Source organism: Primulina eburnea, chromosome 8, assembly GCF_022965805.1.
Source record: "Primulina eburnea isolate SZY01 chromosome 8, ASM2296580v1, whole genome shotgun sequence".
Taxonomy (NCBI): Eukaryota; Viridiplantae; Streptophyta; class Magnoliopsida; order Lamiales; family Gesneriaceae; genus Primulina; species Primulina eburnea.
This window is the reverse complement of record NC_133108.1, coordinates 42179753-42192648: the sequence shown is the minus strand read 5'-3', so window position 1 is coordinate 42192648 and position 12896 is coordinate 42179753. Positions and strand designations below refer to the sequence as shown.

At 35.3% G+C, this 12896-nt stretch overlaps 3 protein-coding genes across 5 annotated transcripts; 2 read left to right on the top strand and 1 right to left on the bottom strand.

The window, feature by feature from the left end:
• LOC140838023 (short-chain dehydrogenase reductase 2a) lies at positions 1–1352 on the bottom strand. The gene is made up of 2 exons (XM_073204109.1): positions 1133–1352; positions 1–1028 (listed from the first exon to the last, which is right to left on the bottom strand). Exons 1-2 carry the CDS (start codon positions 1216–1218, stop codon positions 215–217), a joined length of 900 nt encoding a protein of 299 aa, XP_073060210.1. The 5' UTR covers positions 1219–1352; the 3' UTR covers positions 1–214.
• Positions 1353–6634: 5282 nt separating this feature from the next.
• Positions 6635–8242, top strand: LOC140838022 (uncharacterized). 2 transcript variants are annotated; one of them, XM_073204107.1, is made up of 4 exons: positions 6635–7049; positions 7299–7368; positions 7454–7564; positions 7849–8242. In XM_073204107.1, the coding sequence occupies exons 1-3, from the start codon at positions 6786–6788 to the stop codon at positions 7528–7530; spliced, it is 411 nt and encodes a 136-aa protein (XP_073060208.1). In that variant the 5' UTR covers positions 6635–6785; the 3' UTR covers positions 7531–7564; positions 7849–8242. The 2 variants fall into 2 exon arrangements, with proteins under 2 accessions (XP_073060208.1, XP_073060209.1); XM_073204108.1 differs by having other exon boundaries at positions 6646–7049; positions 7481–7564.
• A 715-nt stretch (positions 8243–8957) lies between these two features.
• LOC140839933 (solute carrier family 40 member 1-like) lies at positions 8958–12708 on the top strand. 2 transcript variants are annotated; one of them, XM_073206941.1, is made up of 8 exons: positions 8958–9275; positions 10038–10188; positions 10410–10606; positions 10696–11130; positions 11216–11387; positions 11482–11619; positions 12224–12334; positions 12403–12708. In XM_073206941.1, exons 1-8 carry the CDS (start codon positions 9163–9165, stop codon positions 12547–12549), a joined length of 1464 nt encoding a protein of 487 aa, XP_073063042.1. In that variant the 5' UTR covers positions 8958–9162; the 3' UTR covers positions 12550–12708. The 2 variants fall into 2 exon arrangements, with proteins under 2 accessions (XP_073063042.1, XP_073063043.1); XM_073206942.1 differs by lacking the exon at positions 8958–9275 and adding an exon at positions 9283–9821.
• Positions 12709–12896: the final 188 nt, after the last annotated feature.

Below are 12896 nucleotides of genomic sequence, written 5' to 3'. Positions count from 1 at the left end.
TTCTTATTAAGAACAAATTATAATGTTATCATCGAGAATATTCCAAATTACAGAAATCGAACCAAACCAGTTATTTGACTTTATATCAAGTACGATTTGCTATGCGATCTTCCCCAAATTACAAAAATCGATTCCAACCAATTGTTTGACTTTTTATCAAGAATAATTTGGAGAAGGGAAAAAAACCAGAGAAGAATTAAAAATTATTGCAGTGTCACATTCCAACACAATTCCTAGAAGTGGTAATCCCACCATCCACGACAAGATTATGCCCACTGATATACCTGGATTCATCGCTCGCTAGATACACTGCCGCCTCCGCTATATCCTTCGCCCTTAGGGTTTCTCCTTTCAGGTTCGCCAGTCCTCTCACAAACTCCTCCATATTCTCCATTTCCTCCTCGCTGGCGCACGCGTCGCCGTCCTCGTCAGCACCCCTCCACGCGTTCACCAGCATCCTCGTCGCCACGCCGAACGGGGAGATGCAGTTCACTCGAATCCCATACCGCCCCAGTTCACAAGCAGCATTCTTCGTCAGCCCCACGATCGCGTGCTTCGATGCCGTATACGAATGTGGCCCCAGCCCGCCCATCACTCCAGCCACGCTCGACGTGGAGATGATGCACCCGCCCCCACCGCGTCTGATCATCGCCCGAGCTGCGTGCTTCATCCCCAGCGCCGCCCCCCTGACGTTGACTCTCATGATCTGATCGAATTCTTCGCCATTGAAATCGAGGATGCTCTTGTGCTTGGCCTGGTTTCCGAGTATACCGGCGTTGTTGAAGAGTATATCCAGCTTCCCGTAAGTGGAGACCGTTGAGTCTATCAGGGTTTCAATGTCGTTCTCCGACGTGACGTCGCAGTGGAAGAAGCCGACCTGAGAAGACAGCGAATTGGCGAGCGAATGGCCGAGACTGTCGTCAACATCTGCGATGACTACTTTAGAGCCATGGAATGCGAATAGCTTCACGGTTGCTTCTCCGATACCTCTAGCACCGCCGGTAACAATCGCAACTTTTCCCTCCAACCTAAATAAACCAACATTTGAACACAAATGAATCACAAAACAGTTGCCAATGGTAGAAAAACATTAATGATTTTAAAATAATAGAAACTAGTACAGAATCTATACCTTTTGATTGGGGGAGAAGTGACATTGTCTTTTCCAGGGACGTGGAACCCTGAAAAAGTAACCTCGGAAGACACTTGGACGGGCATTGTTGATGGATTAATGGGAGAGGAAATTGAAAGGTTCTATTCTATAATTAGCAGTGAATGTAAATTAACTTAACAGCTAGTGCCTGTTCACTTGCATGTGCAGTGAAGTGGATGAATTTATAGGTGAATTGTTTGGTTGCCAATATGATTAAATTACGACTTTTACAATATTTTTAAACGACTTGTATAATATATATATATATATATATATATATATAGAGTATATACACGGGGTGATTGTCACCTTAGCGATGGGTAAAGAGGTAGCCAGATTGATAGGAACGTTGTTTTATTTATAAATAGTTATGGCCAATCTGATTTTCAACTTTCTAGCTTCCTACACGGCACACGCATAGTTCAATGCCATTCACGTGAAGGGTATCAACGATCCTCCAGTTTTACGGGAATCATGCGTTTACACTTGTCGAATCTTTATTTTGAATTTTATATTTTCAGTTGCATTTTAGAATATATATATATTTTCAGTTGTATGCAAGTATGCAACAAGCGACGTTTGATGAAAAAATTATGGTTTCTTAAATTTTGTGTTTTTATTTTTTATCATGTTATCGGTCAATTCACGATTTTAATTTAAATTTGTATTATTATATTTAGTTTTTAGTTATTTTTCATCAGAGCGTTGACGTGTTATCAATATATCACATCATCATTTTTTGCTGCTACGTACATCCGTAATTTGATGAAAAATGATTAAAATTGTAACAAAGTACAGAATAATATACTGAAATTGTGAATTATCCGACAACGTACATAACAAAAAATGAAAAACATAGAGTTAAAAGACCGCAAGTATATTTTTCTCGTTTGCATATAATTCATGTATTCCTAGATCATGCAATCAGATTCTCCGTCACAGAAAAGCTCTAAATTTGGGTTTGTGGGCATTGAGCAACAAACTTCTTATATTTCTATTCGGATATCTTTTGGTCCGTTTCGATGGAAAGTAGAACTTAGCATATCTAACTGTCATTGTATTAATTTATATCGATGAATGATTTTAGGGGATGACTTTTGAGTGATTTATACTAAAACATACGAGAAATCTAGTCAATATATCAAAAGATGTGTCATTAACAACTTTAATATGAATGTGAGACGAGTCAACTCTACTTATATTTATAATAAAAAGTAATATTTTTTACATACAAAATAATATTTTTTCACGAGTGACCCAAATAAAATATCTATCTCACAAATTAACCATTGAAGCCATCTCATATGAGTTTGTGTGTGTATATAAAAAGCATTTTATTCACTAAAATAGGTTCTCTAAGATGGGTATAAATGCTAGCCTCAAATTATTTGATTAGCTAGATGTACATGTTCTATTGGACTAAAACTACGTCAAAAGAAGCAGATTAATCATGATTCGGTGATTGATTTGCTGACTTCATTATATGTGCAAAATGTTCAAGATTTGGAAAATCTTTCGTATTTAAAAATCAAACATGCCAGACATGCATAAGTAATTTATTAGGTAATAATTGTATAAACTAATTTTATATGAATAGTTTCCTTTTCATAATTAACCAATCCAAGTTGCCATTAATTCTGGTCATCCTAGTTCCCAGTCTAGGTAACCCACATACGAATTGCAGGGAAATTCTACCATACACCCAAGTTTAAGAAAATAAAAACATTTCATAATCTACATACTTGGGCTTCTTAGTTTAGAAGTTGGAAGAGAGAAAGAAAAAACAATTACATACTTTTCCTTCCATGCACGCAACATATACGACTCAGGAGCGGAGCCACATGCTCCTTTACCTGGGTTTAGCCCAGATGATCCAATTTTATTTTTTTTAAAAAATGTATATGTAAATTTTAAAATAATATGATATTAGTCCGAGTAAATCAATTTAAAATACTAAAAGATTTTAGAGTTTAAAATTCTAGTCTGGACATAACCATATTTCTGGCTCCGTCACTTAATACGACTCGAATAACAAAAATTTATATATTTTTTTGTTTACACCATTCCACTGCCGAGGCACCAACTTGTCTAAAAGATTAAAATTGCGATACTATAGATGCGTATATGCTTATATTAATAGACGACTTAGGTTCATTTTTAATAAAGTTATGAGTTTTACTCTAAAAAAATAGGTTTCAAATATATAGTTGGTATTAAACAATATAGCTAAAATTGTATATTTTGAATGACCTAATCTTGCTGTCTTTCACTTACAGCTTTATGATTGCAAATAATAATGCAATATATATATATATATATATATATAGAAGAAGCCGTATAAACGATTACTGTAAATCATCTAATATATATATATATATATATATATATATATATATATATATATATATATATATATATATATATATTAGATGATTTACAGTAATCGTTTATACGGCATCTAGAAGAAGTCAACAAAGTCAGCTGCCCTAATAAATTATGGATATTCGTATCATATGAAGATTCAAAAGTTATTTATGTTTGACCAGATCTTGCATATATAATCCGATCTTGCATTATTTTATTTGTCCGAGCCAGAAACTATTACGGGGAAGTAAAAGAAAATATTTTATTGACAAAAATTTGTGTGAGACGGTCTTACAGATCATATTTTGTGAGACATATATTTTATTTGAGTCATCCATTAAAAAATATAGTGAGTCTCATGTGAAACCGCCACACGGATCTTAATCTGTGAGACGGGTCAACCCTATCAATATTCACAATAAAAAGTAATACTCTTAGCATAAAAAGTAATATTTTATTGACAAAAATTTGTGTGAGACGATCTCACAGGTCGTATTTTGTGAGACCGATATTTTATTTGGGTCATCCATTAAAAAATAGAGGGCAAAAACGTGTGTGAGATAGTCTCACGTGTCGTATTTTTGAGACGAATCTCTTATTTGGGTCATCAACGAAAAAGTATTATTTTTTATGCTAAAAATATTAATTTTTATTGTGAATATGGGCAGGGTTGACCCGTATCATAGATTAGGATCCGTGAGACAGTCTCACATGAGTGGGTCTCATGCTAGACCGTCTCACGGATCTTAATATGTGAGACGGGTCAAACATACCGATATTCATAATAAAAAGTAATACTCTTAGCATAAAAAATAATATTTTATTGACAAAAACTTGTGTGAGACGGTCTTACAAGTCGTATTTTGTGAGATAGATATTTTATTTAGGTCATCTATTAAAAAATAGAATGGGTCTCATGTGAGACCGTCTCACGAATCTTAATCTGTGAGACGGGTCAATCCTACCGATATTCACAATAAAAAGTAATATTTTTAGCATAAAAGTAATATTTTTTCATGGATGACCCAAATAAGAGATCCGTCTCACAAGTACGACCCGTAAAACCGTCTCACACAAGTTTTTGCCTAAAAAATATTACTTTTCATGCTAAGAGCATTACTTTTTATTGTGAATATCGATAGAGTTGATCCGTCACAGATAAAGATTCGTGAGTCCGTCTCACAAGTGACCTACTCTATTTTATTTAATTATAAAAAAATATGATTCAAATAAAATTTGTACACTGAACCTCTATGAAAAATATAGATAACATCAAACATGAAAAATATCTAAGCATTCGAAACAATCAAAGATTTCAACTACAAATATTACTTAAAAATATCTATTCATAAAAAAAATTAATATATAAATATGTATGAAATTAATACATAAAAAAATTACAGATTATTTTTTAATATAATAATTATAGTAAAAATAATCAAATTATATTAAATTATCGAAAAATAGAGTATGCCTGTATCATTTTTTTAGAAAAAAAGAAAAAGAAAAATAAAACTTGTGCGTAGAATGAACTCACTAGTTGATCTCGGTTGTCAGAAAGAAGAAAATTATATGGATGAGAACAAGAAAACTTATCGAGCTAATAAATATCCAAAATTCCAAGACTATAATTTAAAAGAGAATATATTTGGAAATTAAAAATATGAAAATTATACCTATCCCACTCTTCGACCTAGTTATTTGAAATATAATAAATTACGATTTGATATTTTTTTAAAAAATAGAGATAATAAAGTAAAATATTATTTATGTAAAAATGTAACCGGTTCGAGTCGATGTTCTTTTGGCTTGGATCAAGGTAAAAAAAATAAAATCAAATACATGCTAGTTTAATTTATTTAAGTTTAAGTATCTCGTTTATTTATTTTGTTTAATTTAATCTGGATTAAAGTATTTGAAATGGTAATAACAGAATAATAGTAATTCAAATGATTAAAGAATTATATAATATACTTTCTAGTCCTATTACAAGGCGAGGACTCGTTAATGGGCCAGTAGGATTACTGGGTAATGGCCCAACAAGGGTATAGAGCCCATTACAATTGGGTTCTTTTCATAACCAAGTCCAATATCGTCGTGACACTCCAATGACCATCAAACCCTGAATCTCAATGTTTTTTTTTTTAATTTGTTTTTTTAACACTCAGTTCATTGGATATCTTGTCCAATTAAAAACTTAGGGTCCGTTTGGTTGAAGGATAGGATAAACTAATGATTAGTACGTAAATGATAAAGAAAATGATTATGGTAGGATTGTAATATATGGTGTAAAATAATATTAAGTTTGGTACGATTTTTAAGTGAAGGATAATTTTGAATTTTTTGATGAAGATACGAAATTGCCCTTCCCCTTTGCCCCCGGAATATTAGCGACGGCTTCTTAAAACCCGTCGCTAATAGCGACGGTTTTTGAGAAACCGTCGCCGATCTTGTGAAACCGTCTCTAATTTGACATTTAGCGACGGTTTATTAGTGCACGAAACCGTCGCCGCTTAGAAACCGTCGCCGATCTTTTTTCAGAAACCGTCGCCGATCTATTTTCAGAAACCGTCGCTAATTTCAGTCCACTCGGATAAAACTAATCCAGCCTGAAAGCATGGATACATTTGCCAAGTCCAACAGTAAAAATTGTCCAACAATTAGTCAATCTCAAATTTATTAATTGGACCAAAGAAAAGACTATCTAACAATCCACCCATAATCCCACCTACCAAACTGGGCCTTAGTCAAACGATTATTTTCTTATACAAAGGTCTCAATTTATTTAAAAATAATAATAAAAAAATAATCTACTATAATAAGTGCTATCAAAGTATTACTAAAGTAATACTGTATTTTTGTTTATTTGCGATTTTTATTATTTATGCTGTCAAATTTTATTTTTTTCGAGAAAATATGACAATTCACATGTCAATATTTTATAATTATTTGTGATTTTTATTATTTATGTTATCAAATTTTATTTTTTTCGAAAAAACACGACAATTCACGTGTCAATATTGTATAGCTGTTATGTATGTCAAAGCTGAAATTGCCCATGATCTAATATAATAACTACGTACCATCAGGCTGCAATGAAGTTCCTCTTGAAGTGATGTGTGTGGATACGACATCGTACCTTACCACGTGACAGTTGACACACACCCGGATTGCAAACCCCTCCTCCACTCGGTCATATAAAGAAAGAAACCCTAATTCACTAATTTCATAACCAATGGAATAAGGATACATCAAAGAATATAGATAGATGGGAAAATTATCACCGTTGGGTTTCAAGCGCAAGAATGACGGCGATAATACAGGGAAGAAGAGAATGAAGCCGACGGAGGCTGAAGGAGGCGACGTTGTAGCGGAGAAGGTGGGGCTTCCGCTTTCGGAAGTGGTTTCTGACTGTGAAGAACGATGGTTTCTAGAGACGCTTAAAGAGGCGGAGGATGGGGACGTTAGAATGCAGGTGATTGTAAGTCAAATGTACAATAGCGGCTATGGAGTTGCCAAAGATGAAGAAAAGGTTTAACCTTTGATTCTCTCTTCAGGGTTATTTTTATATTTGTGTGATTTGTACAATAATTTGTTATGTGATGTTCCATACTGTTCTTTTCTTTTTTCTTTCTTCTATATATTATTTATTTAGGTTGATTGTGAATGAGGTGAGTGGTCATCTGTTTTAAAAAAAAAGTCGAGGTTTTTTCTTTTTAAAGAACATAGATCTAATCAGCTGTTTTTGCCTTTTCTGAATTTGTGGGCTTTAAAATATTAGGGGAAGTTTTGGATCTCAAAAGCTTCGCGAATCAGGGCTTCAGCGAGGAAACTTAGCTACAAACGTCCAGGTGATTCTTTATTATGTTTGTGGGATACCAACATTTTGGGACTACTTTTTATTTCTTCATTGTGATATATGAAAGGGAATGTCAGATGTTACGGAAGTTGTAACCCCTGCAGGTTACAACGCAAGTGATTCGGATACAGATGAGTTGGCGTGTACATCTTGATCATTGCTTTTCTGCAATTCTATGCAAATTAAAGGTGGGTTTTTTCTCTTATTTGTTTAGGTTACTGTAATTTTGTTTCATATTAACATGAAGTGATGCGATATCAATATCCTTATGGCATATAAGTTGCAATTTAGCCAGTTAGCCTACGCTGATATGGAAAAAGTCATCTGAATTACGATACGTGTCCCACTTCGATCAATTTTACTACAAAAAGTTTAGGGGCTTATTAACTTGGTTCGACCACCTAGGAAGCCAGTTTTTGTTTTGACTTTCCTGTTGTGCTGACATTGGTGTTTTTGTTGGTAATCAATGCAGGAAGTTGCAGCTTGAGAAAGGCTATCATCGGGTCTGGGTCTGGGTCATTAATATGATCCTTTTTCCATTTACGGCAGAATTAAGGTGCATAAGATAAAAACTGATGAGTACTGAAAGATGTTTAAGAGACTGTCTTGGGTTTAATTTGATGGACTCCCTATCCAAAAGGCTAATAGGTTGGGTGTGCTCGTCTTCTCTTGTGTTTGGCAATGTATACACATATTCAAAGCCGATCAGGATTTGCACAAAATCAATGGACCGAGTCAGTTGAAAATTACATTTGTGAAGCAACTCTAGCGATTCAATTCCTTGGAATGGATAAAATACGTCACTCATCCTTTGGATTATAATTATGACCCACAGTTCATTTGTTATAAATTGTCCTTTGCCTCCAGTTTTTTCATGCTGATTTCTGTACACAAGTTTGTTATGCTTGTATTCTCTGTTATGTGGCTTACACCTTTACAATGGATTGATATCCATTTACCCTTTTCTATTGTGCTGATTTAGCTCTTAATTTGTATTATGCTTATTGTAATGGTCTAATGGATGCATGACCTGACCACAATCCGTTCGTGTCGCACGGTTTGGCTTCTGATGATCTCAATCCGTTTGTTACCCGTTCTGTTTGTGCTTTATGGCATGTGCAATCATCTATGTCATGGAATCTACTACAGTCTCTATTCATTGAGGTTATACGAGGATGCTAGTGTATCTATCCACCACTATATAATTATTCTATAAGTTCGTTTGGACAAACAGTTATAATATTTTTATCGATCCACCACTGTATAATTTTTTTTATTTTCATTTTGTGGACCGAAATCATCTATTCTAGTTGTATTATATCCCAAAAAATACCTCAAACAAAGAAGTTGGCGTAAACAATCGGAGCAGGTAGATCTGGGCTATGTCAGAATTTTAATTTGAAATGATATTGGAAAATTGTTTTTAAAATTGAAAATTTCCACCTAAATGAATCTGAAGCAGGACCCAGATTAATTAAATTCAATGATCAGTCATCCATAGGTTGATGGATCCACCTGCTTGCATATCTATCTCTATAGTTATTGTAATTTTATACTCGCCCGCTTGTCAGTTAGGTGTACAAAGTTTCAAATAAATTAAATACTATTTCTGCACCTACTCGAAAGTTAATTCAAGAACACGGCAGACTCAGTGTGCATCAGCATCGGCCTAAAAAAAATTGGTGCAAAATTAAACTCGTTAAATTGTAGAAACCTGATCCCATCAGACAAGGTGCGATTGGAAAAAAGAAAAATCTGCAAGAAGAATAGAAAAAACACTCAAAGCATGATGTATGAGCCATTGTCTCGTGTAGAGGAAGAGCAGCAACCACTTTCGTTCCCTTCTTCCCTGCTAATATATCTATATGTTGGCCACTTTTTAGCCAGATGGGGTGCAAGGTCGTATGTCCCTTCTTGTCCGCAATCATGTTTTGAATTTGTGCGATTCGAGTGTCATAAAAAAGGCTGTCTCAAAATTTGGAAATCGGAATTTGTTTTGGTTTTAGAAGGAATTTCCTGGCCAGAAGATATATTTGTGATCTGATGGGCCGCATTCTTCTTCAATTTGCATTTCTTTTTCCTTATTCTTTTGCCCTTTGACTACTGATTTGCATGGGATGTTCCCCTGATCTTTTTGTCATCTCTCATTTAGAAGTCTTCTACATGCAAGACATTTTCTTCTGATCATAAAATATTTAGTACTGGATAAATAGTTTTTCTTCTGAATCAAATTAATGAAGGGATTCACTATGTTTAATCATTGGAGTTTTTTTTCTTCCGAATGAATGTTCATGCCCTGTGTTAAATAAAATCTGGTGGCGAGGAGGGATTATCTTTGGCAGAATATACAGATCGAAGTCTGTATAATATTTATATACAAATAAACTGGCTAAATCCTATTTTTTTGCTGGTCTGAGATTTAGAGATCCCATTTCTTGCGTCTCAGTAAGTCTCTTCCATCAAGAACCGATTCTAACATGGTCAATGAGTTGCTCACACTCCACCTAGTGTATGTGAAGTGTATGCAACATAATATGGAGCGCAAATAAATCCATTCTTCCAACATCTCTCATTGTTAATTGGACAAATCTTTAGTACATGAGCAAATGAGCTTCAGGTTTTGGCTTGTGGTTTTGATTCAACTGAAACCCTGATTCGCAGGATGTGGGAATTTTCTGTTGGTTTATACATGATCAATGTGTGGCCAGACTCTCTACTTCTTGTCGCTGTTTACGGTGTGGTGGAATCAGCTTCGACTGCACTCTTTGGTCCTTTGATTGGACAGTGGGTTGATAAGTTGTCGTACATTCAGGTTCACTTGATCATTCTTTTTAAAATCACCCCTAAAAGGTAACAGGTTATTATAAATTTTCTGAGCTTCAATCCAAGATTGGCCTTTCATTTTGTTCCATACGAGGATACCACATTATATGGGGCAAAAATGGTATTTGAACATTGACGTTAAATTTACCTGTTGATGAAGCTTAAAAGTGTTTTATACTGGACAGTGGAACCTGTTTTCTGTTTCAACAGGTTCTCCAGCTCTGGTTGTCGAGCCAGAATCTATCATTTATGGTTGCTGGAGGCGGAGTACTTGGAATACTGGTCTACACAGGCTCGCTGTCTTTAAATTTTACGGCATTCATCTCTCTTGTCGTATTGATTAATATTTCTGGAGCCGTTGGTGTCCTCTCGACTCTTGCTGGAACCATCTTGATCGAAAGAGAATGGTGTGTTATTAGCTTAGTAATCATCCTACAGGGCACCTTGTTTACTTCAGCATCTCTCACACAAAGTAGTGTTGCCATCAATGTTTCAGGGTGGTGGTTATATCAGAAGGCCAATCTCCAGATGTACTAACAAAGATGAACTCAATCATACGAAGGATCGATCTAGTCTGCAAGTTGTTTGCACCTGTTGTTTCCGGATTCATTATCAGCTTTGTGTCATTAACTGCATCAGCCCTGACTATGGCTCTCTGGAATGTATTATCTGTATTGTTGCAATATTGGCTTTTGATATCAGTATACAAAGGCATTCCGGCTTTGAATGAAATAAGTGAAAGAAAGGTATCAAGATCTTTGGTGAGGGAAGTAGATGAAGTTGATTTCGAGCAGCCAGAGAGCAGCACAAGAGGGACGATAATTGATAATTTTTCAAATACTCCTTACATCAGGGCATGGAAAGTATATATTCAGCAAGAAGTAGCCCTACCAGGACTAGCACTTGCTCTATTGTACTTCACAGTTCTCAGGTTATCCACTTTCTTGATCACAAAAGGTTCTCTTTTCTTTGTGCTCGTTTTTTTTTTTAACATGTTAACAAAATGGTGCCAACAGCTTTGGATCATTAATGACTGCTACGTTGGAATGGGAAGGTATACCTACATATGTCATAGGGCTTGCACGTGGTATAAGCGCAACGGTAGGGATTGCTGCAACATTTCTGTATCCCGAGTTGCAGTCTCATATTTCGACACTTCGAACTGGTCTTTGGTCCATTTGGTCTCAGGTAAGCCACTACTTTTCCTTCAGAAAATCAATCATAGTTCAAAATGCGATAATAAGCGCGCCTTGATCCAGGAATTGAGTTTAAATATTTGCAGTGGACCTGTCTCTTGCTTTGTGTTGCCTCAGTATTTATCAGCAACAAAATTGTAGCAGCATACATGCTGATGAGTGGAGTGACCGCGTCACGGCTTGGACTATGGATGTTTGATTTATCAGTCATTCAGCAAATGCAGGTACGTGCAGTAACAGTGTCATACTCCTTAGTCCACGAGCCCTCGAGAAAAATGAGACTTCAGATAGAATATCCTGCTTGCAACAATTCCCATCTGTTCTCATTTTGTGAAAATGATATTCTTCTAGCAACTATTCTCTTATTTTTGTGAAAATAGTTAAACCAAGTAGGAAAAGTCCATTGTATATATTATATAATGAAACTATTCACATCAGTCCCACTATTCAATCTATAATGACTGAATGAGGTATCACAATCAACCATTTTTTTAAAAAGCAGTCTTTGTCGTGAATCAACACATCAATCCAGTACTTTTGAGCATATCTAGAAGTGGTTGACTGGTTTCTATAAATTTAAGAGGTGATACTATTTTGATACGCACAGGATCCACAAGTCCATGCAAGCGAGAGTCTAAAAGATGGATTCCATTAGTTTGTATTTCACATCCAACATCACTTTACGAAAATTAAAAAAAAACGACATGATCCATTTTCTTACAGAACTTGTCGAATCCAATTCGATGCAGAATAAGGGTATCAATTACAACAATTTAATCATTTCTTGATACTCGCTCACGTAATCATTTCTCTGCTATACTTTAATAGGACCACGTTGCTGAAATGGATCGATGCGTCGTTGGTGGTGTCCAGAACTCGCTTCAATCCATCCTGGACCTGATGACTTATGCTATGGGAATAATAATCTCCAACCCACAGGTTACCATTGATATCTACATATTAAACATTTTTCATGGTTTCATATGAATTGGGTATTTCTTGTATAGGATTTCTGGAAACTGGTAATGATATCCTTCACGCTGGTGACATTGGCTGCTGCATTATACAGTCTGCACATCTATAGAGTCAGAAAACACCTGCTACACTTTGAGAAGCTACTTGTATTGGTTGAATGGTCTACAAGATCATCATAGCCTTGTAATTTGCATATAAATTGTGTGCAATTTTTTTTCATTAGTTGAACGAGGAGATTATTAAACTTGAAACAGCGTTATCAAATGAGATGCAAGTCATTGACAATATTATGGGTAATTCGTAGAACAATGTCTCGTTTGGCCTGTACTCGGTTCTAATTCGAACATTTTTAGATGAGTGAGTCTCATGTGAGACCGTCTCACGGATCATAATCTGTGAGACGGGTCAACAATACTCATATTCACAATAAAAATAGTACTCTTAGCATAAAAAATAATACTCTTTTATGGGTGACCCAAATAAGAAATCCGTCTCACAAATAATATCCGTGAGACCGTCTCACATA

Coding starts and splice junctions, on each gene's coding strand:
- LOC140839933 (XM_073206941.1), top strand. CDS start 9,163: ATGATGTATGAGCCATTGTCTCGTGTAGAGGAAGAGCAGCAACCACTT. Junction 11,131..11,215: donor TTGTACTTCACAGTTCTCAG/GTTATCCACTTT, acceptor TGGTGCCAACAG/CTTTGGATCATTAATGACTG. Junction 11,388..11,481: donor TTTGGTCCATTTGGTCTCAG/GTAAGCCACTAC, acceptor AAATATTTGCAG/TGGACCTGTCTCTTGCTTTG.
- LOC140838023 (XM_073204109.1), bottom strand. CDS start 1,218: ATGCCCGTCCAAGTGTCTTCCGAGGTTACTTTTTCAGGGTTCCACGTC. Junction 1,029..1,132: donor ACTTCTCCCCCAATCAAAAG/GTATAGATTCTG, acceptor TGGTTTATTTAG/GTTGGAGGGAAAAGTTGCGA.
- LOC140838022 (XM_073204107.1), top strand. CDS start 6,786: ATGGGAAAATTATCACCGTTGGGTTTCAAGCGCAAGAATGACGGCGAT. Junction 7,050..7,298: donor TTGCCAAAGATGAAGAAAAG/GTTTAACCTTTG, acceptor TTAAAATATTAG/GGGAAGTTTTGGATCTCAAA. Junction 7,369..7,453: donor ACTTAGCTACAAACGTCCAG/GTGATTCTTTAT, acceptor AGGGAATGTCAG/ATGTTACGGAAGTTGTAACC.